This window comes from Tiliqua scincoides, chromosome 14, assembly GCF_035046505.1.
Source record: "Tiliqua scincoides isolate rTilSci1 chromosome 14, rTilSci1.hap2, whole genome shotgun sequence".
NCBI lineage: Eukaryota > Metazoa > Chordata > Lepidosauria > Squamata > Scincidae > Tiliqua > Tiliqua scincoides.
The window spans coordinates 11,974,027-12,000,841 of NC_089834.1; the positions used below are offsets into that span (position 1 = coordinate 11,974,027).

At 54.7% G+C, this 26,815-nt stretch overlaps 1 protein-coding gene across 1 annotated transcript; it reads right to left on the minus strand.

Annotated features, from left to right (window-relative positions):
- Positions 1-6,063: 6,063 nt before the first annotated feature.
- On the minus strand, positions 6,064-26,355 carry SEZ6L (seizure related 6 homolog like). The gene is made up of 17 exons (XM_066609983.1): positions 26,349-26,355; positions 24,379-25,101; positions 23,325-23,458; positions 21,159-21,351; positions 20,226-20,411; positions 19,971-20,136; positions 17,734-17,900; positions 14,813-15,007; positions 13,891-14,029; positions 9,931-10,127; positions 9,194-9,388; positions 8,551-8,742; positions 7,801-7,995; positions 7,676-7,708; positions 7,103-7,217; positions 6,535-6,637; positions 6,064-6,093 (listed from the first exon to the last, which is right to left on the minus strand). Exons 1-17 carry the CDS (start codon positions 26,353-26,355, stop codon positions 6,064-6,066), a joined length of 2,970 nt encoding a protein of 989 aa, XP_066466080.1.
- Between the last annotated feature and the right edge of the window lie 460 nt (positions 26,356-26,815).

A 26,815-nucleotide genomic window follows, 5' to 3' on the forward strand; every position in this document is an offset into this window, starting at 1 on the left:
GCAATGTGTCATCGACAAATGCTAGATAGGCCTTGTGATAGGTTATAGACAGGCACTATATAAATGTTAAATAGCCACTATATAGCTGTCAGATAGGCATTATATAGGCACCATATAGGCCTAGATAGGCACTATATAGGCGTTTAGATAGGTGCTATATAGGTGTTAGAAAGGCGTTATATAGGCATTAAAAAGGTGTTATGTAGGTGCTAGATAGGAGCTATATAAGTGATATAGGTGCCATATAGGTGTTAAATAGATGCTTGATAGGTGTTAGGTGCTAGATAGGCCATTTAGTTATTTGATTTTTCTCTGTAAACCGCTTTGTGAACTTTTAGTTGAAAAGCGGTATATAAATACTGTTAATAATAATTAATAATTAATAATAATTAAATAGGTGTCAGATAGATGCTAGATAGGCGCTAAATAGGTGTTAAATAGGCACTATATAGGAGTTAAATAGGTGCTAGATAGGTGCTAGAAAGGCATAAAGGCACTATAGGCATTAGATAGGTGCTAGATAGGCGCTTTATAGGTGTTAGATAGGTGCTAGATAGGCGCTATATAGGTGTTAAAGAGGTGTTAAATAGGCACTTTCAATACAAGTCAATACTACCTGCATCACAGTGCTATGCTTTACTTTTGCAGGGTTGCAGGCCTGTGTATTGCACTGGTGTGTAAATGGAAGGATATGTTGCATGTTATTTCTGTGTAGGCAAGACATTTTCCATGCATGCAGAGATGCATTTATTCTATGCCAATTATTGTCACCTGGCTTGACAGATAATGATGCATCTCTCTCAAAAAAACCCACTTTACTTTTTCTTCCTGAAATTTGGGAGAATTTGGGGGCATTAGGCACTATATAGGTTAGATAGGCGCTAGATAGGTGTTAGATAGGTGCTAGATAGGTTCTAGATAGGCATTAGATAGGTGTTAGGCGTTAGATAGGCGCTATATAGGCGTTAGGTGCTAGATAGGCGTTAGAGAGGCACTATATAGGCATTAGATAGGTGCTAGATAGGTGTTACTTAGGTGTTAGATAGGCATTAGATAGGTGCTATATAGGTGTTAGATAGGCGCTAGATAGGTGCTAGATAGGCCTTAGATAGGCGCTATATAGGTACTAGATAGGCCTTAGATAGGCGCTATATAGGTGCTAGATAGCTGCTAGGTGTTAGATAGGCGCTATATAGGCACTATATAGGTGTTACATAGGCTCTAGATAGGTGCTAGATAGGCGCTAGATAGGTGTTAGATAGGTGCTAAATAGGCATTATATAGGTGCTAGATAGGTGTTGCATAGGCACTAGATAGGTGCTATATAAGTATTAAATAGGCACTTTCAATACAAGTAAAGACTACCTGCATCACAGTGATATGTTTTACTTTTGCAGGGTTGCAGGCCTGTGTATTGCACTGGTGTGTAAATGAAAGGATATGTTGCATGTTGTTTCTATGTAGGCAATACATTTTCCGTGCATGCAGAGATGGATTTATTCTATGCCAATTATTGTCACCTGGCTTGACAGATAATGAATGCATTTGTCAAAAAAACACCACCACATTATTTTCTCTTCATGAAATTTGGGGGAGTTTCAGGTATCTGATGTGTCTCCAGACTTATCCTTTCATTTTGCCCACCAGTATAGATCCTGACATCATTGCCCCCCTTGAAAAAAGTTTCCCCCCCCACCTCTAGAATCCTGGCTATGGGCCTGCTTCGCTCCCCCCTCTATGTAGCAGCCTTGCAAACCGCAGAGGCCCTCCTGGCTGCAGCTGCCACCCTCAGAGGGGCTTCCAGGGCCTGCATTCTCTGGAGCTGCTGCTCTCCTCAGCAAAGGGCCTGCTCCCCCATCCCTTGCAGCCCCATCCCCTGGCCACAGCTGCCCTCTGAGTCACCAGCAAGACAGCACTCTACTCCAAGAGCCACCTTTCGAGACCCGACCCTCCAGCGAGCGCTCCTGCCACCCGCAGCTTCACTGAAATGCGTGTGAGTTGTGTCCAGAGCGGAAGAGCCTCTGCGTCCAGGTGCAGGTTCCTCACCCCCTGCTTGGGGGTCCAGCAGATCCACCAGTGCCCAGTCCGGCCAGGTGCCCCTGAGGATGCTTTGGCCACTGAAGGCAGGGGGCAGGGAGGCGCCCCTTCTCGAATTCGCAGGGAAAGGGAGGTGCTGATGTTCTCCTTGTAGAAGGACTCTCTGTGATCCCCTATGAGGGGGCCTGGTCTCCTGCCTGCCCCTGGAAGCGCTGCTTGCCTGCCCTGGGGTGGGCCAGGTCTACAGGGTCCAGTCCAGGTGTGGGAGCATGGGGGGGGGGAGCAGTGGTGAGGCTTGCTCCTGCCGCCACCTGGTGGCTGCAAGGAGTACTACGTCACCAAGAACCATTGCCTCTTTTGCACACCTCCCCACTAGCAGGATGACCTCCAGGTGCTTCTGTTGTGAAGCCTGTTGTGGTTCATGAGAGGCATAGCTTTTGAACTGAGTGCACCTTCTGGCCTGTGGGTGGCCAGCCAGCCATACCACTGGGAGCTGCTGTTCAGGGCAAGCTGGAGAGCCTGAGGCCATCACCCTGCCTGCCCCCCTCCGCACCCAATAGACTGGGGGCCACACTCACATTCATGTGCAGGGCCCGCTTGCGGGGGTCTTGGCTTGTGACAAGGCTGTTGTTCCTGCAGGCCGCACAGGTGTCAAAGGCCAGAAAGGAGGTGCCCTTGTCCAGCCCCCCGTCGCAGGCCTGAACAGTACCGGACTCATCTGGGGGAGCTGTAGAGTCTTGACAGGGCCCCCGTGTCTCGTAAGGTGGAGGGGGGGTCATCTCCCAGCAGTGTCTCAGAGCAGCTTCTCTCACTGGGTTGCCCTCCAGATCACCAACAACCACACACAGTTGTCCCCAGAAGCAAGGCACTCAGAAAACAGCCTCTCCTGCCCCTGATCCCAGCCTGGTCTGGTGGGGGGGGGGGGAGGTGCGGCATCCCTCCCAAGAAGGCACTGCAGACTTAGAAAACCAAGGCGTTTATTGCACCGGGTACAGGTCCGTGGGCATAGTGGAGAACCACTGGTGTGCAGGGCAAGCAACAGAGCCCGTGATGCTTCCCTGCAGGTGCCCTGCTGTTCTGCTGTGGCCCAATTTGAGCAATTACTGTAAGGGGGGAGAACCCCAAACATACATACAGGCGCGACAACACCATTTGCCTTAGGGGAAAAGACTTGGCTCCGGTGCCAGTGGGCTGGGACTGTTCCCCTTCCCCAGCCTACAGGCCCTGAGAAGCCTCTGTTCAAAGCTGCAGGGGGCGGTGGCAGAATGTGTGCATTTCTATGTAGAAATAGTTGAGAATTAATCAAGAATAGTTGTCCCACTTTTCCAACAAGTGCTCACGTTAGCCAGCAGGACTTGAATTCGCCACCGCACTGGTTTTGCTGCACTGTTCCACTGGGCACGTGTCAGGAGGGGGCAGGCTGCCCCCTTCAGTGTCCTTGCACTGTGCAGCTACAAAGAAGGACAGCAGCTCTTTTGGGTCCAGCCCCAAAGCCCAGGTCCTATCACTAGGACCCCATTGCCCTGGGAATGCAGGCAGATGCCGGACCCTGCCTGCAGGCACCCAGAAATCCTGGTCCCAGCTCTGAACTCCCTTCTGGACCCAACCTCTGCAGGTGCCTCTTGCTCAGGAAGGACTGGCACCCCCTGGGTCTTTGCTGCACAACAGCCTGGAGACAGGAGCTGCTGGCAGGGGCAAGGTGGGGAGCCTTTTGGCCCTGGGGGGAATAGACCATCTCCACCCAGTTAGCCCAACCTTCTTTGTGCTTTCTCTGACCACTTTGCAGGGCATAGAGAGCCCTGGTGCGTTGCCAGACCACTGTGGGTGTTGGGCCAGTTTTTGTCATGCTTCCTCCGGATGGCCAACTCTGCCAAAAGACACCGTGCTGTTTCGTTGCCTGGCAGCCACCGCCCTGCTGCTGGTGAAATGATACATGAGTGACCCAGGCGCCACACATGTGCCAAGGCCTGATGCCCCAGTGCCAGAGTGGGACCAGATAGCGCCGGCCCAAGCGTGGGCAAGGCACACTCTGGGCGCCAAGTCTCTGCAAAACGTGTCATCCGCTATTTAAAAAATGTAGTGCCATTTGTATGAAGGTCACCTGTGCTAAATTTGGGCACCTCCCCCGGGAAGGGCGGCTTCTCTGATCCAAAAATATCAAGTCCCGTCCATCTTACAAAAAGAAACTTGTCAGAAGCGGGGACAGAACGCAGACCACCCTTTGGGCACGTCTCCCACCCCCCAGCCTGCTTTTCTGTCTCTCAGTGTCACAAACCACCAAGACACAGTTTGTATTTTTTTTCCCCTGTACTTTTAAAGGAAAATAAATAAACAAACCTGCACGCCTGACTCTCGACAACCGCAGAGATGCACAACCTTGAGTTCTAAAACTAAAACGGACGCTTAGAAAACATCATCAGGGTTACAATTTCACCAGAGTCACAAAGACAGGAGTGGAGGCTGAGAAGAAGAGGGCCTCTGCAGAGACCTTTGTCATCTGCCCCTCTAGTTTGTCCATCGACAGGAATTGGCCTGATTGGGAAGTGGCGGGGTGGGGTGGGGAAGAGACACCTTTCCAAGAGAGGAGACCACATCTCTTCAGAGTCTTTGCATTTCTTCCCATTCTTGCGCTTTCTTTTTAGAAAATGCACGATGCTCTAGAAGCAGGAAGTCCCAGACTGGAGCTGCCAGCAATCCGGTGTGAAAAGACGCAGCGAGGTGGCTGCTGGGGGGGGGAGCGTGGGAGGGCAGGCAGGCTGCATTTTGCCTGTGCACCAATTCAGTCAACGGCTGACCAGTGTCTCCTGTGATCCAGCTCACCTGAGCCAGACAGCTTCCCAGGGTCAATGGTTAAATTCCAGCTTCCACAGTGCAAATCTGGCCTTAGGGCTGCCCCACTGGGTTCAATCCTTGGGGAGACTTTTCTTTCGTGACCCCCACTGTGATTAATAGGAGGTCTGCAAATGCAGGGGGATGTCCTCTTTTTTGTCCCCAATTTGAGAGCTGCACCGGGCTGTGGCAAGCTGGCGGCTGAGATGACCCTGTGCCCACTGCCCTTGTCTTCCTTCCTTGTCATGGAGACAGACAGGAGAGAGGCTTCTGCGCTTAGAAGCTGCACATCCACATGCACACATGCGCTGCGCATGCTCTTCCTGGACCCACAGGTCTCGGGTACCATCTTCAGCCTCAAAGCCTGAACAAGGCAGTGCTCCCACATGGACCTTGCTTACATCTTGGTAGCACCTGCAGTACCGTAACAGGCGCTCGGCTGGACATTTCCCAACGACTTCCTACTGATTAAGAGCAGCTGGGAGTAGGATCCACACTAGGCCATCAGGTGCCCCCATGGCCTCCCAGCGATGTTCACCTCCTCCCCAAACCATCAAAGTCCACTGACATTCACTGGGGCAAGACAACGGGGATACAGGAATCATGGCACGTTCTATCTTAGTTTGGGCACTGTTTCTCCTCCCCCACCCCCAAGTGCCCTGCAGGAGGGCTTCAAAAAAACGCTCCAGGTTTCCCCCTAGGAGTTGGCACAGCTTCCTGCTCCTGCAGTTCCCAGCGGGGTGAACGTAGCACCAAGTTCACAAGCAGGGCATGAGCCGCCAGCCCAAGAGCATCCTGGGTCAAAAGAAGGGGGGACAGGCCTCGTCAGGCTTCCGGAAGTTCAAGGTTCGCTCCCGTCCAGAGGCAGCTCCGTTGTCGGTGATGCTTCAGAAAGGACAACAGGACTAGCCACAGTGGTGCCTCCCTAGTGACGTTCCCACATGAAAGGCCTTGTACTGAGGGAGGAGTGGGCTGCACGGCCAGCCACCCAGCCCCACAAGCGGTGCCCACCAGTGGTGCCTTCGGTGGGGCAGACTGGAGTCAGGTGGATGATGGGGAAGGGACCGGTGGTGACCCTCTCGGTCAGAAGCAGCAGGACAAGGGACAGCAGGGCTGAGCTCACAACCAGACTCCACCAAGCGTCCACCAAACGTCATCTGGGGGAGGAGGGCAGAGCTCTGCCTGCGGTGGCTGGCTCTAGATGGACACTTCGTATTCGCGCGTTTCCTGAGGAGAGAGAAGCGCTGGGCGTCAGGGACTGCGGCTGCTCCCCCTGGATGCCCCCGAAGGCTCCTTTGGGCTCGGAAAGTGGGGCGCTCCCAAGCCCCACAGACTGGCTGGACGGCTTTCTGCAGTGATGGCTCTGTGGCTTCAGGACATCTGCTGAGGCCGGCAGCACAGGCAGTTTTACTTTTCAGAATGTGAGACACCAGGAGGTGATTTCAAGCCATTGCGTGCATGTAAGAATGGGAAGCTGGGTCTCGTAAGGCACCCAACCAGCAGCGTAGCCTGGCCGTGACCGCAGCTGGTGCGGAGGGGCCCAGAGGCTCCCCCAGCAGCACCCGGGCTGTGGCTAACGAGGGCCACGCTCTGCCACGTCCCTGTGGCAGGAGCTGTGCTCTGAGAGGAACGAGAGGAAGCCTTTCCGAGAGAGAAGAGGCCACTCACCCCCGTCTCGTAAACTGGATTGTCGAACTCAGTCTCCACCGTGATCTGGCTGTATGGATGCGCGTACATGAGGGGCAGCCGGAGGCTGGAAGAGTAGCGGCACCTGTGGAGGCAGGAGAAAGAGGGAGGGAGACCAGGGAAAAGGCAGTTCCCAGTGGGATGCAGCAGGGCCTCCAAGCCCCGCCGACAGCAGTTCTCTCATCTGGCCAGTCAAATGCTGGCCTTCGGAGAAGAGGCCGGTCAAGGCGAGCTCCCTGGCCCAAAGCAGGCCCTCTGCCCCTCCCCCACTTTGCTCTCCACAGGTCTGTTGAGACCACAGCATGTGCCGCAATGAGAGAGAGACTGTCCAGTTACATCAATGGGGAGCTGATTAATTCAGGATGGAGAAGAGGACACGTGGCATCTCCGGCACAAGTGATGCCACCTGGACAGCTTTCAAAGGCAATTCCTTGGGTGTGCCCATCTATGCCTAGGAGGTCCAACAGCTAAGTGGTGGAGCTTCTCTGTGCAGGGGTAATCTACCCTTGGCCACCAGCTGCCGCAGGAGCAGGAAGCAGCAGCACCCTACCTGGTGATGTAGACGTAGGCGCCCCCGAGCAGCAGAGAGACGATGAGGACTGGGATGAAGACCGCCAGGGCCATGCTGCCCCCTTCCAGTGCTGTCTCTGAGGCCGCTTCTGCCACTGAAGAGGGGAGAGAAGGTCACCTCCAGAGCACTCCCTGGCACCCTCCCACAAGCCACCAGGGGCCATGGCCGGAGCCTCTCTCATAGGGAATTCTTGGTCCCTCAGGCTTCACCCTCCCCTCTGCAGCTCCAGAATCTCCCCTGGCTCAAAGAAGCACCCAGAGCTCTCCTGCCTTCTAGAAGTCACAGTGGGTGGAGGGGCTCCCCCAGGCAAGGGGACAGATGGGCACAGAACTCGCCAATAGTGTGGCACTGGGTCAACCAGAGGCTTCTGCAGCCCCGTGCCTGGAAGCAGATCAGGCCCTTAGAACGCTGCTTGTGTGTGGTCAATGAAGCCAGTGTCCCAGACAAGCCAGGACGTGCCTGGGGCTCTCTCCCTCTCCAGCCACCAAATCTGTCGTGCTGCCCAGGGAAGTCTCGGCACTGGGGGAGAGTGCGCTGCAACACTGCGCTCACCTTCTAAGGCATGTTCAAAGCTGTCCTGGTTCACTGGAAGAGAAGGGCAGAGGGGTTAGTGTGAGGCCGGCCAGAGACAGGGCGGAAGGAAGAGTTCAGGCTCTGCGCCTCCCAGGAGAGGCTACCTTTGCAAACGGGGAGTGGTCCGCTCCAGCGGGACGGCTGCCCCAAGATGCACTTGATGGTGACTTCTCCAATGAGCTCAAAGCCTTCGTAGCACATAAAGGTCAGCGACTCGCCGGGCAGGTAGAGACGCTTGTACAGGATCTGGTACCCGTTCTCTGGCAAGCCTGGGTTGTCACAAGCCAGGGACTCCTCGGCTGGAAGGAAACACACCCGGTGAACTTCTGGAGGGTCACCCTCTGGCTCTGGTCTGGGCATGGCCAGCAGGGGTTGCAGCAGGAGCGGCCTTTGGCCAAGCTCAAGAGGGAGGCTTCGGCAGGCTGTGTGGGGAGCCCAGATGCTGTGGGCGCACAGCAGCACCCATTCAGGGCTCAGCACCTTCCCAGGGCCAGTTGGTGCTTTCTCACAGCAGAGGCTGCAAATTGAGCTGTTTGGGCGGCACAGCCTCGAGCACTGTGCACCTTTGGAGGGTGGGAGTGATGCAAATATGTGGATAAGGGGACACTTGACTTCCCTGCCTGCCCTTTTGGAAAGCCCCTCAAAGTACCTGCTGCTTGCCAGGCTGACAGCCTGAATATGTTGGTGCCTGCAGCTGGCTCAGTCTCCCACTTTCTGTGGTTCCAGACAGGGCTACTCCCCAGCCAGCCATCCCTGGAGTTACTCCAGGACTGAACCTGGAGGGGGACTTCTGCCATTGAGCGCAGCCCTTCTGCTGGTGTTTAGGGAGGTGGCACAGGAGGCGCCCAACTTACACACACAGTGGGGCAGCCTGGAGGTCCAGATGGGCGTCCCCGTTTCCCGGCTGTAGCAGGTGAGGAGGGAGCTTCCTTCAAGCACAAAGCCTGGGTTGCAGGTGTACTGGATGGTGGTCCCAACCAGCAGCACCGGGTCAGAGATCAGGCGGGTGGAGTGTTCCACCTCCCCGGGATCCGTGCAGTACATGACTAGGGCAAAAAAGGAGGAGTGTCATTGTGGCATTTCAGACATGGAGAAGAGGGGTTCTGTGTGCCTTCCATTATGAAATGTGTGCCCAAACTGGTAGGATCTTTGAGGAATACAGTTTTACAGCAGACAAGCTTCTAGTCCTCATGGAGGCTTTGAGATCTGCTGGTTGTGGAAGAAGGGAGGAGGGAACAAAGCTGGGTGAGAGAGGTCACCCACTTTGATTTTGGGCATCAAAGGTGAACCCCTTTCATCCGGCAACCCTGCATCTTATAGCTTGGGGATCAAGGGGTGGGGAAGAATTGCCTGCTTAAGTCCCGAGTCTCAGGCTCCTGTAAAAGCCGAAGACCAGGACCCACGAAAATGGAGCAAGCCCAAGCGTGCGTGACGGAGCAGAGGAGGACGACAAAGGGCAAGAGCAGCAGGTGCAGGAGAACGACACGAGACCCGTACTTTTCTCGCAGAAAGGGAGGTCGCTGCTCCAGCTGAGGTCCCACTGACAAGTGAGGGTGTCACTCCCAACAATGTCGTACCCCGGATCACACTGGTAGGTTATCTTGGCCTCTCGGACGAGCTCCGTGTGAGACGTGGTTTTCCAGCCATTCTGGATTTCCGGCAGGTCCGAACACGAGTCGTTCCGAGACACTTCTGCAGCCACAAGGGAAACAAACCCCTCTGAGAAACTGTTGTCAACAGGCAAAACTGGCCGTGCCCTTGAGCTCCAGTGAACGGTCTAGCAGGGAGCGACAGCAGCAGACAGCACTAAGGGGGGGGTGAAGCTCAAAAGATTGTGGACTCGAATCTGAGCTTCTCCAACAAGCAACAGTTAACCTGCTTCAATGGGCTTGAAGTTGCAGCTGTGACGACGACGGCAACAGCACTGTCTTGGAACAAGTGATCCCAGGACAGCATGTACCCATTTAAAACTATTGACAGTGCTGCTGTGATGTCACAGGAAAGCCATGCTGGGGGGAGGGCAAAGCCACAGAAGACAGGGCCATGGGGCAGAAGGGGCTATAGGCAGTCAGCTGACTAGGGAGGCTCCCCTTGGCCTACAGGAGTCAACTGTTAAAAGAACAAGCCGACTGACCACCGATGCCATCTTGGCCATGTGACATGCACCTCATTTGCCCTCCTCCAAGCCAGGAGATGACAGCCCCCCCTCCCCCGGGACATCCCACATCACCCACCAACATAGTTCATGACGAAGCCCTGTCCTTTCCCGAAGATGAGCCCGGCTGGGTCCGAGTGGAACTGGATGGTCACGTCAGGCGAGGAGGAGTAGAGCTTCTGGGGCCCGACGCTGCCCAGGTACTGACCCACAATGTGGGCGCTGAGGTCGTCTCCGTCATAGATAGTGAGGATGTCACTGTTGCTCAAGTTCAGACTGCAAAGAGAAAACACAGACGGGGGGACCATCATCAGAAGGTGGGACGACCAAGGTCAGGATGCATCTAAACAGTGTCACCTGCTTGGGTCTGCACCTCAAGGGGCCCTTAAAGGCCCAGGAGCAGCTGGGACAGAAGCAAACGCCTCCCTTTCCCTTTCAAATGCCTCCGGCTCCCAAATTCAAAACCGCCCAGCTCCTGGCTGCCAGCAGAGGGCGCTGCTCTTACAAGACTTCAGCCTTCCTCCCTTTCAACCCAGATTCTATGGAGATAAAAGGATGGCCAGAGAGGGTCGTCATAGGGTACAGCCAGGAATTCTCGCTGTCTAACCTGGATGTGCTGCCAGGGATTGAAGCTGGACCTCAGGCCTGTTGGCAGGAATCCCTGATATGAGGATTGGGGGGGGGGAGGGAATCTGTGGACTGTCCGACCTGTTGGATGCACAGGAGTCCAGATTGGAAAGAAGATGACAACCATGTTGGCTGGACAGATCTTTTCCTTGGATCCTGCTTGTTGTATGGGTGGGTTAGGAACAAATTCCCACACCTGCCCCATATTAATCACTTTGGACACAAGCCCCACTGAGATGAAGGGGTGCTGTGTAAAACAGAGGCTCCTATTCATTTCAAAAGGGCTTGTGCAGGAGACCTCCCAGGGATTTTGTGCTGTAGTGCGCTTGTCGCCTTCCCTGTCAAGTCCAGTCCACTTCCTTTAGCATTAAAGTCCATTCACTCCCCACCCGCCAAGGCTGCCCACGCCATCAGGGCCACCTGCCTCCTCTCTGCGAAAAAGAGACCGCAGCTTGGCGCCAGACACAGAGGGCGGCGTTGTGGATTTAGCGCAACACTGAGAGGCAACAGGAGGAAAGAAATGGACGGCTGATATTTACTGAGCCCTTTCAAGCTGCAGAGTGGTAAATAATGTGGTGGAATCGGCTTGTCCCTGAGCAGCAAAGCTGCTTTGGGGGGAGGAAGCCCCCCCCGAATCCCTCTCTGCGAAGAGCAGCAGCAAAGTGGGCAGATGTGCCCCGAGTCAGATGTGTCAAATGCTGGGCTCAACCTCTGCCAATTGGGGTCCAAGAGGGATCCCTTCCACTGGAAATCCACATGGTCTTCTCTATTCCAAGCTATGTGCCATCTCTGCTGGTAATTACAAACTGGCACTCTGTACGTGCACAGAGACACCTCCTTTCTTTTCAGTTCCAAGCTGTCCTAAGCTCTCCTGACATCATTTGCCTCATTGCTGTCCTGTCCAGGAGGAACCAGTTCTTAGCTGGCAAAAGGCAGCTCCTCAGAAGCAGTGCCACTGGCGTCGCTAGGGGGGTGCGGGGGGTGCGGACTGCACTGGGTGACACGCTGGGGGGAGGACGTGCCCTAGGGAAGGATATACTAACATCGCGGCTTTAGGAGCTACCCTGTCATGCCATACACCGTTGGATGCAGAATGTCCAGCAGAACATAATGCAAGAAACAGAATTAAAATAGCTCCTTTCCTTCAAACGTTATGGCCAAAAAACCAGAAAGAAAAAATGAATGGATCCCTATAGAAAGTGAAAGTGAGCCGTATCTCGCATTTACTTTCGAATAGGCGTACTTGCCATAGTCCATTGGAAACGGCAGGCTGAGAGGAATCCAATGGCACCGGTATGGTCCCAATCCAATGAATGCATTCCCCAAAAACACAAAAGGGGGAAGGAGGTCCCTGCCTCCCTCCCAGCTGCGTCTATTGAGCTGAAAATGAAGCCATGTGGCCACGTTTACTCATGAGTAGGCGAACCTGCCTTAGTCGTCGGAAAGGGCAGGCAGAGAGGACTCCAAGGACATCAGAATGGTCCTGATCCAATGAATGCAGCCCCCAAAACACCTGAGAAGGAAGTCCCTACCTCCCTCCTGCAGTCTATTGAGCTCTATGGAAAGCAAACTCAGCCATGTGGTTGTGTTTACTCGCAAGTAGGCAGATGTGCCTTGCCTTTTGGTCAGGCCAGGCAAAGGGGAATGTGAGGACACCCGAAGGGTCCCGATCCAATGGAACTGGAGCACAACAAATGCTCCAGAAGGCAGCCTTCCCCCCCCCACCCCCCACAAAGAAGGACAAAGAAAAGAGGCTTCAGCTGGTAAGGAGAAAGTTTTCTATTTTGCACTTGCAAAGACAGGTGGATCCTTATTTTGACGTGCTTGAAACAGAAGAACTTGAAACTGGGCACTGGGGAGGGCTGGAAATCTCACTGATTCTTTTTGGGGGTTGTTATTGCAGGCAGACTACAGAGTAAGCCCCATTGACCACTATGGGACTTACTTCTGAGTAGAAATGCATAGGATTGGGCTCACAGGCTGCAATCCTACCCACACTTTCCCACACTTTTTACTTCAGAGTAGATTCACTTGGTGGAACAGGACTCACTCCCCCTTATTCAATTATTTCTTTTATTTTAAGTTAATTATTTATAATTATTTATTTTAATTTGCTTGATGATGTCACGTCTGGCCTTGACATCACTTCCAATGGGTCCTGGACACAGATGGTCATTCTAAAAAGTGGGTCCCAGTGCTAAAAGTTTGAGAACTGCTGCAGTAAGGTGTTAGTAAGTTGACATGGTGTGTGTGTGTGAGAGAAACTCTACAAGTTTTCAAAATCACTAAAATCAGAGTCTGGAGGAATAATCCCATCATGTTATATATCAATCAATGCGTAATTTCATGCAGGATGCAGTGAAACAACCCACATTGAAATATATCTGTTATAACAAAAGGTGCAGCCAAATTTACTGCACCCTTTAATGGTGTGGCGGGGCAGTGGTACATCATCACGCCCACCACCTGGGGCATTGCCCCGCCCATTACATGGGGTGACACGCAGGCCTCCCGCACCGGGTGACACTAATCCTAGTGACGCCACTGAGCAGTGCAGACATTTTCAGTCCTCTGCACCAACACACACACACACAAACCCCTCTTTGCTCTACTAGGGGTAGAGAGCAAAGAGGGGTTTTTTGATGACCGCAGTCGTCAGAGCTCTGCAGGACCCTTACTGCAACTTGTCACTGCTGGTCTGGTCAACTCAAGTGAGGACTGGAATCCCAAACCACAGCAATAGCAGATGACCTAATACTACAACCACATCACTTCTTCGCCTTCTAAGTGCTTGGACAAAGCAGCCCCACTTCAGACAGGCCAAGCAAAAGAATGGCCTGCCAGCCGTTCTCCTGTGCGGCGAAGCTTTCCAAAAAGCCTCTGCCTTGAAAAAGAACAATCAATGTAAAAACCCAGAGTGCGTGTCAATCAATCCAGAAATGCCACACAGTTGTGGAGATTGACACACGTGAAGGTCCAGAACTTGGTCTCCGGCAAGGCCGGCTAATTTGCTGGGATAGCGGTGAGAAGGGTCGGGTGAGTGACAGAAAGAACCGCTGCTTGTTCCCCTGTAGTTGCCCCGTAATTAGCTGAGATGGTCTCCTCTAACCCAGGACTCTGTCCTTCTCGCCTGCAGACTGCACCTGGATTTCCTTTGTTAGTGTGTACGCTTGTTTGTGATACACACAGAGGTCCTTTGCAGGGGCAGGCAAAGATATGGTGGCTGTTTTGGCTGCAGAATGACCCCGCTGGCAACTGAGAACCTGTCAGTCTCTTAAATGATTGTTTTTTGCATTTCTATATACTGCCCTCCCTCTGAGGGGCCTCCTCACTGAGGACCTGTGTGTCCAGGTGCCTCTCCTACATGCTGGGGGGGGGGGGCAGCCAGTCCAACGGGTCTGAAAATACTCACAGCTGAATGTCCAGGAAAATGCGCTTCTCCTCTCCCACGTGGACCCTCCAGACGCAGTCCTCCCCCTCGGCATAGGGCTCCGGCCAGTTGGGGGAGAGGATGACCCCTGCGGCAGTGGAGAGTTCACCCCCGCACATGGCTACAACAGGAAGAGAGGCCTGTGTAAGGTTTGCAAGAGGCAAGCAGGAGTGTTCTACTGGGGTCAGCTCTGAGTAACATCCTCTGCATCAACCTGGTCCGTATGGAGCTCTGGAACTTGCTCTAGTTCCTGGAAGGAGCTGGGGCAAGGACTACAGAGGCCAGCTGTGGGGAGCTCACCACCTCCTAGGGTGGTGCAGATCCAAGTAGCCCCATTGGGACTCTCCCTGGGGAAGTGGGAAAAGTGTCTTCTTGCCCCTGGCGGAGCCTCTGTCTGCCTGAAACACGCGCTGGACGCAGCACGCGCCCTCTGGCCTGTCTGTTCCAGCGCAAGTTGGGACGGGACTGTGCACATTCTGATGGATTTCATTCTATCATCGAAATATGAAGTCTCTATGGTGCCCCACAGAAGGTATCTCCCATGGGGCCCAGCATCTCCTAAGGCAGACCCTGAGGAGGCCACCTCTTGGCCAGTGCTTGTTCTATTAGCAATATATCCTGGGGCACAGTTTTACAACTGTCTTTTGCAAACGGTTTTTGGAAAGGGTGGACATAGGATGCCATCTAAAATGTATGTGTCAGAAAAGGCCAGCAGCTTATCTGAAGAAGGGCGCATGTCTGAAGACGGGTCCCACGTGGGTGGCGCAGGAAGCTGCCTGCCGGCAAGACGTTTGCCCTACCTGGAACCTGCTTGGAACAGGGGGCCTGCTGGATGTGAAGTCTTCGGTCTTGCTCAGCTCAGGCCTTTCCAGCAACAAGCCTTTGCCTCCCTCCCATTTCTCACCTCTGCACAGAGGCTCCGTGTCATTCCAGTAGGGGTCCCGGATGTTGATGCACTCGATGATGGCCGGCCCCTGCTCCAAGGAGTGACCAGGGTCACAGGAGAACTCCACGATCGTCCCCAGGTTGTAGGTGGGGTCAGAGGTGGTGAAGTTCCCATTCTGAATGTAGGGCTCGTAGCAGTGCCCCTTCTCAAAGCCTGGGAGGAGGGAAGGAGACAGCAGGTCAGAGACTGTGGGGCAGGAAGGGGCACATCTGCACCAAATCGTGCCCTCCCCCAGTTCAGAAGCACCTCTGAATCTGAGCCTCCACACTTGCATGTCCAGGAGTTCACCTGGATTAAGGTTTTTCTTCTGTGTTACCTGAACCTATAGAGCAATTAAGGAATTAGTTGACTGCTCAAGGCTTCTAACCAAAACCAACAGCTGACTGTCGCCAATGTCGGAATGATTTTCGGGAGTAACAACATTGTGGGTTACAAGCCATGATGTGTATGCGCAACCTCCTGATTTTAGAACTGGGCCATGTCAGATGCAGGGAGGGCACCAGGATGCAGGTCTCTTGCTATCTGGTGTGCTCCCTGGAGCATTTGGTGGGCTGCTGTGAGATACAAGAAGCTGGACTAGATGGGCCAATGGCCTGATCCAGTGGGGCTGTTCTTATGTTCTTAAACTACAATTCCCAGGAGACCTTGCAGGTCTTCTTGTTGTCTGGTGTGCTCCCTGGGGCATTTGGTGGGCCGCTGTGAGATACAGGAAGCTGGACTAGATGGGCCTATGGCCTGATCCAGTGGGGCTGTTCTTATGTTCTTAACTACAATTCCCAGGAGGCCTTGCAGGTCTCTTGTTGTCTGGTGTGCTCCCTGGGGCATTTGGTGGGCCGCTGTGAGATATAGGAAGCTGGACGAGATGGGCCTATGGCCTGATCCAGTGGGGCTGTTCTTATGTAGGTTCACAGGGCTGCTAGACAAGGACTCCAGGGGGTCTCAGCGGTCTTGCTAAGGCCCAGGCAGAGGGAACAGCAGCCTGGAGGCCACACTGAGGAAGAGCGTCTGACGCCTGGACATTCTCCTGAGGCTGAGGATTCAGGCTTATCCAGGGAGGAATAAAAATCCATAGTCCCACTGCCTTGGCAGCCGCCCGGCCCCTCACTTCCCCACACAGGGGCCAGGTGCGAACCCCTAGTTGGCCTGATCAGCTTGTTCAGGGGCCAGGTTAAGCAAAGAGTCATCCAAGCCTTTGAAACCTTGCCTGGGAGCTCTCCAAGGTCCTGCATATCATTGCACAGCTCAGACTCGGGGGAGCTGGGGTCTTTTACCTGCTACGCAGTGCTGAACGACTGTAGCTGAGCCTGGTTCATGCCCTGCTTGAAAACATGTGGTAAACCAGGGCTGAGACAGAAAGAGGAGGGTTTGGCCCAGGGGTCCTGATTCAACCGAAAGGGAGGACAACTCTCATCCTTCTTCTGGATTCTGCCTTGCTTTGCTCTGAATGCTCTCTGAAGGGTGGGGGTTAGCCAAGGGTCCGACTGTCGGTGATACCCCAGCTGGAATGTCAGTGTCCCTTGCCACAGTGTGGCTGGTGTTGGGCAGAAAAACTTCCCCTTTAACGCCTCCCCTCAGAGAGGCTGTTTCATCTTCCTTCCTGGGACAGGCTCTGGTCTCATCCCACTCGGTCCTAATTAAAACCGAGCACTGGCGAGGCCCTCAGTGTGCAGACAAAATCCATCACTCAGAGCTATTGCCTCTTGTCACTTTATCAGGGGAGCTCAGTGATAATGACGCCAGAAATAGAAAGCCTGGTTTGGAACTGTAATTGAGCAACAAAGCTGGGCCTTCAGCCAACTGAGGAAGCCATTTCTCCGTCACCTGCTTGTGCAAAGATGAAGAGTGAGCGAATTAGAGCCCTGGGCAGGCACTGCACTGCACGGACAAGGGGTTGTGAGTCTCCAGGACCCAGCCTTGGGACACACGAGGCTCCCACCCCTGCAGACCCACCACACCCTGGGCAGAGAACTGGCACTGGCTGCACTTGAAGTTGCTCTGCACAAGCAGCCAACATGACTAAGGCCAGGACCTGCACATTTCTGCTTGCTGAAGCATGGAGCTCAGTGCTGGAGGCTGCAGCTCAGTCCCTGGAATCCCAGGAGTGAGCGCAGGTATGTTGGGGGGCCACCTTCTGCAGTGGTGGAGCGAACACACACACCCCACACACAACCAGTTCCACTGGAAATGGAGAGTGGGGCTTTTCACTGGGCCATGTTCCATCCTGTAATCAAACCGGGGCACAAACGGCATTTGTTCTGCGATGCTTTAATATTAATTGCTGCTTGGGTGGGAAAGAGGGTTGTGAGAGAGCAGAAGTCCTTTGGACTGGACGTCAGCTCCAGCTGTGCCATGACTTGTGACTGCAGACCTGCGTCTGGCTTTGGTCACCTGCAGGGACTGAGCTGGTGAGAGACCATCTTGAAGACTTGGTTGGCCCCCCAGTTGGGGAAGTGCTTGAGAAGGATGGACCTGGCTGAGAAACTGGGTGCAGACCTCACAGTGGCCAGCAGTTTCCAAGCAAGGTCTGAATGCCGTCGCTCTGGCAGCGCTGGAAGGAGGCCTCCTCAGGATTTCAAGAGTTGATCCTAGCCCTGACCACCTTCCAGGTGCCAGACAGACTCCTGAGCTGCACAAGAGGAGCATGGGTTCTGCACTGGTGGTTGACAAGTGGTGGCGCTGGAACTGCCCGGAACAAGCAGCGATTCCCACGCTGCAGCGAGAACCTGGCACTCCTGCCAGAGTCATAACAATCAGTGCCTGGATTAATTGGCTTGATCCGCAGAGCTCAGCAGAACCCAAATGGCTCCCTGCAGAACTTGTGTCTCCACCACTTGCTGCCAGCTGCAGCAGACCAGGGCTGCGTGGGGTGGAGGAGTTACCTTCGAACCGAATGTTGAACGCTGCCTCCGTGCCCAGGTCCTCCGACATGAAGTCGACACGCAGTGTGGAGCCTTCGCTGATCACCCCCTCGAAAGGCACGGCCTCACTCTGGCGGGAGTGGTAGAGGACGGCGGAGCGGTTTGTCTCCCCACTGTAGACGACCATCCTGTGGGAAGGCAGCAGGCGTAGTCAGGGGAAGGAGCAGCCTTGCTTTGCGGCCTGCAGCGGCCAGGGAACGGCACACACAAGCATAGGAGACCCGCAGCACATCAGGCCTGGTGCTGGCTGCACTGACTGGCTGGTTGCAGCTCTCCTGGGCTTCAGGGCCGAACCCAGGAGCCTCTGCAGCTCTCTTGTGGGGCTCTGTCTCCATGCCCCTTGTCTGAGAACTTCTCAGGAGTTGCACCATGAGAAGGTTGGTCATGTCAGAGATGCTTCCCTGAGAGACAGCCAGCTGGCCAGTCTCTTCCCTCTGCGCTCACTCTCTCCCCCTTTCCTGGACCTCAAAGATATGGGGCCTCTCACTGTGAAAAGAAGCCTCTTTCTCTGGCCTGGCCCCACCTGCCCAACTCTTGCAGGAAACGACTGTATTAAAATCCATTTAGCTACTCTAGGAATCCCTTCTCTACCTCATTAACCCTACATTCTCCAAGAGAGAATTTTGGTTCACCCCCCCAAAGGTGGGAGTTTTGTGTTGTTGTTTTTAATTGTGGAAACTCTGCATAAGTCTAAGGAATGACGTCCACCTGGGTGCCTCCCTGTTGCCTGAGGTGGCCGACCTCTCTGGGGAGCCAAGCGACCCTTCAGGCTCTCCTTGTGAATGGGACATTCCAAGAGGTTGGGGCCACCTGCAGCTGCTCAGTGCTGCTTCCCCTCCCATGTCAACCCTTTCCTAAAACAAGGGGTCCATTTTAACTCCTGCCCCTGAGGACGTCTGTCTCCCTCCCTCCCTCTGCCCGGAACCCTTCATAGACTTCCTTGCCTCTGCTCTGTGGCTGGTGTGTGAAGCCATTATTTGGGAGGGATTATCCAGGCAGCAAGTCTCTCTCCAGCTGTGTCGTGTTTACTGCGCCATAAACAGGTGTTTTACTCCTGGATTTCACTGTAGCTCATAAAGTTGGTTTATTGTCTGTTACTCGGCTGGGGTTTTTAATGCTCTTTTAAACACAAGCATCGCTCCCTCCCTTGCGGAGATGCCTTTTGTGGAAAGATGCTTGTTGCACCGGCCGTGAATGGAGGCTTTGGGGGCTTATTCTCAGGAGAAGTCTCTAATTCCTGAGCACATGAATTGGGCAAAACGGCATAATGGGCTGTTGAGCAAGACCGGCACTCGTTAAAATAATGAACTGCGGCTCACGTGCGATACATTTTCACAGAGTGCTAAACTCCGAAGGGCCTCTGGGGTCATCCAGCTCATCTCCCAGTCAGGAGCTGAGCACCTTTTGTGGATGGGGAAGGAGAGGAACTGTTGCTTTCCCTAATCGGCCCGATGAGGGTACGTAACAGTAACAGCAGAGCAAGCGCAAGCCTCCAGTTTCGGTCAGCCAGCAGGGCTGAGAAGGATAAAGGCTTCAAGAGCCCAAGGGTGGGGGGGGAGAGCTCCACTCAGTAGGAAATCACAAGCCTTGCATGGAGGAGGCCATGGTGTGACCTGAGCAGAGGTGGGTTCCTTCTCTGCTGGGACCCTGGAGAGCCACCGCAGGTGGGAGCATACTTGACCTACTGTCTGTGCCAGGGACACTACCTTATGTGCATGGCACAAGGCAAGGAGATTTTAGCAGGAAATAAAAGACTCTCCTGCAGATATATTGCAGTATGAACAACTATTTTTGTTGTCACATATATTGTCACATCTCACTAATCACTGGTAGCAAATTTGGTAGTTTACAGTAACAACAGTTGTTGTTCATGGTATAAAATATTGGAACCGAGCAAATTTGGGAAGGAAAGAAGACAGGGTGGCATTTTGTAAAAAGAGGAGGGGGGAACCTGGCGGGTCCTGGCCCAAAAGGGCACTTCTCAAGAAGCTATTGGGTTCGGGTCCTACAGGCAAATGCCAATAATGCCAAGGATTCTGCCAGGCTCAGCAGACTTTGCACCTTTAGTGGCCTGTCCAGGATAGGCTGGAGCTTGGAATTTCATTTCCTTTTGGACACCACCAGCCCAGGAATGCCCGGGCATTTCTAAGCAGGCAGGACGGGACCTGGCGCCTGCTTTTTCTGTCCACAAACCTCACCTTTGCCTGTCTCCCAGCTGCAGCCTCTCAAAGTGCAGGTGGAGTCTCTGGCCTTCCGGAGCACTGATCGTCCACACGCAGACCACGCTCTCGGTGTGATTCGGCAGGTGCGTGGGAGCCAAGATGCGACCGATGGTTGCGTTGTGGACTATCCCACCGCAGGGGGCTACAAATGGAGAGCAGCAGTGGAGGGCGATCAGAGCATGACTTGTCTGTGTCCAGTGTCCAAATCCCGCAGCCCGCAGCTCTGCCTACCTGAGCAGACGGGCTCGGGGCTGCTCCAGCGAGGCTTGGAGGCATTGACGCAGGTGAGGGACTCGGGGCCCTCCAGCTCATAACCCAGGTGGCAGCGGAAATGGGCCATGCCGCCGGAATGCAGGCCAGCGACAGTGACCTCCCCAAAGTCTGGTCTCCGTGGGAAGCTGCAGCTCAGCGTAAAAACTGCAAGAGGGACAGGCTGATGGGGGAACAGATGCAAACACAGGAGGCTGCGAGACCCAGAATCCCAGCTCAGCAAGGTGCTTTGCACTCTCCCCTGGCTGAGTTTCCCAAATCTCTCCTCCCTGAAATGCGCTTTTGCCCTGACTGGGCAGGGTGTGCAAAACATTCTCCAGTCTTGGTCCCTGGGCTGTCTCAACGAGATCACTAGTCTGCACTCTGCACACACCCAGGAAACACTTTGGTTTCCTTCTTTGCTGGCAGCTTGGGTGTTCCATGGCAAGCCTCTTTGCAGTGGCACACATGCCCAGCGAAGCAGCAGCATCAAGTCCAACATGTTTATGGCTAGGCGTGGATGTTGCGCTTGTGGGACACAGTGCTTGGCCAGGCCTTTGCTTGTGCCCACGTAATGAATGATCTGTCCACATGTGCAATTTGCACATGAATGGACTGTGTACAGCAGGGCAATGATTGGTCACCTGCATTTTTGCAGGGCCAAGTCCCTGAATCTGCACATCCTTCTGTTTTTCCTGCAGCAATGTGAATTTCAGAGTGCTGCACAGAAGGAAAATGTCCACCTTGCAGGGAAAAACCCCTTGTTTCTCCTCTGAGGATGGGTTCCAGCTGGCCCCAGCTCCCACCCTTGCTGGTTCTAAAAGCAAGAGCTGCCACTGCCTTTAATCTTTATCTGCAGAGCTCACCTGCGCCACTGAGCTGGGAAGGGAAACAGGAGGCAAACTGCATCCCTACCTTGATAGTGGAGCTGGAAAGTTCCGATCTCGTCGTCCTGGAAGGTGCGGAAGTAAACCGAGATGGTGTTGGTGGGGCTCCGGATCACCTGGCCCTCCACCAGGAGCGTCTGGTTGGCCAGGACCACCAAGTCAGTGCTGTCCACTCCCCGGATGGACAGCACTTCTCCCTCAGAAAGGTTGACGCTCTTCACCTGCAGTCCAGAAGAGAAACCCCAGACAGTGCTGCGGGGTGAGGGACGAGGCACCCTGCAAAGACTTGCCCTGGAAAGCACCCTCCATATACTGGGGGACTGTCAGCTCAGGAGTCCTCGAGGACTTCTTTCCTGCCTAACATTAGGAACTCTGGAGCATTCGGCATTTGCTCTAGAAGGGCACCCTCAAGTCGCTCTGCTTGAGCCCTGCGGAAGCGTGGCCTGGAGCGCATGCCGTGTGCGTCTGTGGGTGGGGGACAGGATGTGACATGGGCAGAGCTCAGAGATGGAGCTGACTTGTCAGCTGCCGCAGTTCGGGGCTGGCAAACGCTCAGCAGCCTCAGAGAAAAAGGCAAGTTGCAGGAGGAGCAGGCTGGACACCGACAGCTTCTCCCAGCCAGTCTGAGTGGTGCTGTCACTGCTGAGGTGTTAGTGAGACTCCCTGCAGATGCATGCAAGGGGGGGGGCAACCTCAGAGGCAGCTTGTGGAAGGAGCAGGGAGCAAAGGAGGGAGGGGCTGGGAGAGGCAGGGCCTCAGGGTGAAGCCCAAGGAGCTGCCAGCAGACCCCACCCAGCGTGAGCAGGGAACTGAACCAGCAGAAAGTTCATATCCATGACCAGATCCAATGGAGGTCAGGCTGCCCTGACCTTGATCCATTGAAAAGAAGGCGGCATTTGGGCAGGTGCAGCTTTTTAAACCCTTCCATGCTGCGCTCCACCTACCAGAATTCCCTCTTCTATGCACTGGTTAAAGGTACAGGCGCTCTGTTCTCCATTGGGTCACCCTGTCTGTCCATGAAGGTGTTTGTGCAGGCTGCCTGTTTTCCCAGCAGAGGGCAGTGTTGCCCACCAGGTGGGTCTGTCGGTGCGCAACAGGCTCTGGGGTTCCTGCTGGAGGAGAGCATTTCCCAGCACGGCCCTTCCTTTCCTCCTCAGACCTCTCTCTGCAAAAAGAAGCCCTCCTCACGTTGTCAAAAAGGGGGTACAGAACTGGCGGCCTTGCTCATGTTGAAGCAACAGCAACGGCCAAGGCCGGTCCAGGGCCCCCTGGCACATGGGGTGGTGTTCCACATGGCGCACCCCCACCTCTGTATACACTTCTGCTCCTCCAACCCCTGCTTTGGAATAGGAAGAGCCCCAGGGTGTGCTCGCTAATGCAGGCTTTTTGAGTTCTGCAAAAGGCTTGAATGTTTTGGCTTCTTCCAGGGCCAGGCTGGAGGGAGGGGGTGCTGGGGGAGCGGATGCCCACTGGCTCCAGCCCGCCTGCCTCATAAAAACAAATTGATCTCACCAGCCGGGGCTGGAATCAGCTTAGCCGGCTCCTTTTCTTTCTTGATCCGTTAAGCTGGAGGGAGCGATAAGGGTGACCCTCTCCAATCGCAGGGAAATTCTTCCCGCTAAGCCCAGCAGAGGCTGTTCTGACTACACGGCCCTTCTGCCCTCACAGGGAGCCCCTCCTTGGACCGGCCCTGTCCAGGCCCCTTGCCCATGTTGCAATGACTCCAGGGGGCTCAGGACGGGGTGAGGGAGCGGGAGGCTAATTTGATGGTCCATTAAAATCAGAGCTTGTGTGGACTGCTCAGGGCAGGTGCTGGCTGGAGCCAAACGTCTGAGAGAAGCACCTGCGGACGGCCTGCCTCCACTCCGAAATCTTGACCGTCAGGCCAACATGAGCCTTGCTTTGAAAAATGAGCTCCGAATGGCCAGGAGGTCCCCTGCTCTGGTGTGCAGGGGCCAGCAAAGGTGAAGAAACACTCTGCACGAGATCAGGGGGCTCTCCTTTCACTGCTTTTGCTTTGCACGCTCAGAGCATTGAAGGGAAACAGCACCAAGAGCAACACCCTGGAGAAATCTAGTTCCAGCGAGCCAAAGTTGGTGTCCTGTGTGTGGCATGATCCTGGCGAGGGGACCCGCCTCCCTGCTGTTGGCCTGAGCGGGGCTGGACAGGGAGAGGCTTCCTTCAGTCCTCCTACCTGCAGCTCCACCCCGTAGCCGGTGTAGACGGTCACGTTGTAGGTGCACTCCAGGAAGTGGTTCCGTGGCAGTGGCGGGTAATCTGTGGAGTCAATATACCCCTCTGGCTCGTAGAAGTTCACGCTGCAGAGATCTGGAAGGACACCCCACGTTAGCCAACTGTGTTCTGAATGCCAGTCGTGATCGTGATGGAGCAGAACAGGCTTCCCCTTGAAGGGAATGCACTTCCGGGGCAAAGGCAGTGCTGGCTCTCCCCTTGGAAGAAGCAGCCACGACTGCTTCTCCCAAGGGGTGGCAGCTCTCCCGGGGCCTTCTCGGGAGAAGGAAGGTCTTTCCTAGCCTGGTGGCCCTTTTCCCTGGAGATGCTGCCACGGGTGTCAGTGACGGAGCAATGAGCACTTGGGACCTTCTGCCTGCAAAGCAGGGGCAGCTCCTACCTCCTGAGCTGCAGCCCCTCCCCAAATCAATTGTCCAAAATGGCCATCACGAACTAGCAGCAGGACCCCTTGTAGGTGATGGGCCAGGTTCATTTCTGACCCTGGGACCAGAGGCGTAGCCCAAGGCCCCGGAACCTAGGGTGGCGACATAGTGACGTCACATCATGACACAAGTGATGTCATTTCTGGCTTATCCCAGAAGAGAAGATGATGGTGATGGGGTGGAGTGCATTTGCAATCTCACCACCGTCCCATTCCTTTCTCTCTGGAGTATCAGCCTGGCACCTTGAACAGCTCCATGTCCCTCCCCACATGTGCCCGCATGCCTCCTGTGGTGTGGGGGGAGCACAGTTGGAGCTCTGCAGAGTCTGACCCTGGAACTGGAGAACCAGCACACAAAGTCGGGAGGAACGAGCAGCTGTGGGCTGGAGCTTGGTGCTGCAGGGAGCTCCACAGCGCCTGGCCTCAGCAGAACCATGAACCTTGATCCGAGTCACTTCAGATCACACCCGCCATGGCAGCCCTGCTGTCACACCTGGGAGCCTGGCAGCCCCACTGCCCGTCCTCCAGGCTCTGCTGGTTTCTCTGGCGCAAACAAACCCCAAAGCTGCCTTACTTGGCGTCTGCTCTGCGGTGATCACAGTGGTTGTGACGATGGTGGAGGTGGCTCTTTCCTGGCTTTCCTCCAAGGAAGGTCTCCGTTTCGTCTCGTCCTCCGTCTCTGTGACTGCCTGACTGACCAGAGTCCTGCCTTCCTCCTCTGGAAGGGCTGCGCTAAAAAACTCGGTGGCTTCTGGGTCTGGAGAAAGGGCCTGGGGGGTGACGGGCTGTGCCAGAAAAGGAGAGATCTGCAGTGGGGAGTGGCTGGTGACCACCCGGCCGCCTTTGCCGCCACCCCACGAGGTCAGTTCAGGCTTCTGTTCATGGGCCGCGGTAACCATGTCCCCCTCCAGGGCCCGGAGACTCTCTGCTGAGAAGAAGGATCTGGTGCTGGGAGGGCTGGGTTGGGCCGTGGCTGCGGCTGTGGCCACCTTCTGCTTCTGGTGCCTCCTGGCTGCACTGCCTTGTCTGAGAGGAGACCCTGACTTCTTCTTGGAAGGGGGCATTTGTCTGGTGCTGGAGGAGGGGGAAGAGGTCGGCACTGGAAGGCTCTCCTTCTGCCACGAAGTGCTCTTGTCTGGCAAATAACTGAAGACATCCCTTGTTGACGGAACAGGACTCGCCTCTGTGGGGTACTTGGATTCTGTGCTCCCTCGGAGGAGCAGCGTGCTGTTCGCGAGTCCGTCAGGATGGGGCGCACGCGGTCCGGAAGAGTCCACTCGCTCAGTGGAACGGGAGCCTGCAACGGAAGAGCAGGAGGAAGGGGCTTGAGGACAGGACACAGGGCTCGTTCCCACTGCAAATCAGGGTGCAGGGCCAGGTGGAGAGGGATGAACCCCCAAACCCTCCCCCTGCTCCTGGCCAGCGCCTCCCCTGTCAGGGCAGCCTGACTCGGCCTCTCCGACCCCCCACATTCCCAAAAGACAACAGGCACCTCCTGCAAGGCTGAGCAAAAGCCAAATATTGTGAGCATCTTAGCAGCTCCTCATAACCAGTCAAAACTCACTGATGTTGCCCCAAAACTCTCCTCCCTGCTGGCCCTCCTATCTGGAACCCCCTCCCCAAATACATCCACGACGCCCCCTCTGCTTCCGCTCCTTCCTCAAACCCATCTTTCCAGGAAGGCCTTGGCATTGCTTCCCCCCCATCCCTGCATCAGACCCTGCCCTGTTTCCACTGCCCCTGTCCTTTCTTCACTGCCTCCTCCGTGTGTGAACCTGCCTCTCTCCTGTCCCAGAGAGCCAGGCACGGCGAGGGCACCAGGTAAAGAATTAATTAGTGGAAACAACAAATGCCACCATTGCCAGCTGCATCAGATTATTTTCACTTGCTAAGCCAGCGTCCCTTGTGTGCGTGCGTGTGTGTTGCACACACACACTCCTGAGATTCAGCTGCTCTCCCATTATACCTGACAAAGAACCCTAAGAAGCCCCCAATCGAAGATGTACTGGCTGCTCCATATCTCCTCACCGCCCTATGGGAGCCCAGCTTGAACCCCCCAAAACAAATGAAATTGTACCATGGGCCTGAAAGTGTGACAGCATCTGCCCCCTTGGAGAGGTGGATGATAGAACAGTCAAAGAAACTGCCTCTGGGTGGCTTTTGTTTTAAATTTGGGGGTTGCATTGAAAAGCACGGGGGAGGAAAGCTTGGGGGCTGTGGCCTGCTAAATACTGGAGCCTGCTTTGGGGGAGTCACTGCTTGCAGCGAGTCCAGAGTTTCTGGGCAACATACACCCTCTCTAAGCCCACGTACATGTTTACTGATCTGCCTGCAAGCCACACGGGGGAGATAAGCCTAATTAAGCTGACCTCCTGCCTCCTTGCAGAAAGCAAACCACCGGCTTTTTGATTAGAGAGATTCGGTTCTTAATGAAATCTATAAAGTTTTCATGTAAAGGCAAATCTAGGGCAGATTAATGGCTGTGACGTGAGCCAAGCAGATTAATTGGTATGAAATACAGATTTATTTTTGGATGAGGCTCACCGAACATCCTCCTGTGTCCTCAGGTGGGGAGGAATTTTGGCTCTGGGGACTGTGGAAAAGCAGCATCAATGCTTCCTCTGTAAAGGGATTAGATGCCAGGTACAAAAGACCTCCCCCCCCCCCCCCGGCCCTTCCAAGACAGCTGCACAGTGAGTTGCGTCCTCTGGCTGAACACCATTCAGCAGAAATGGATCCCTTCCTCTCTCCGACTGTTTGCTGTGTTTGGAGTGCACCGGCTTTTCCCACAATGCACCCTGTCCTCGGAAGAAAGGCGAGATGATCGTGGCCTTCAGCCTGAGAAGGGGCATCATTTCTGCCTGCCTCAAGGACAGACGGAGGACAAAGGCACAACAGGAGATGGAACACAAGCTGCTGGAGAGGAGGGGGAGGCAACAACACAGAGCACCTGAGCGACAGGGGGGGGGGATGCTGCAGACTACAGGGCCAACACAGTCCCAAAGTGGACT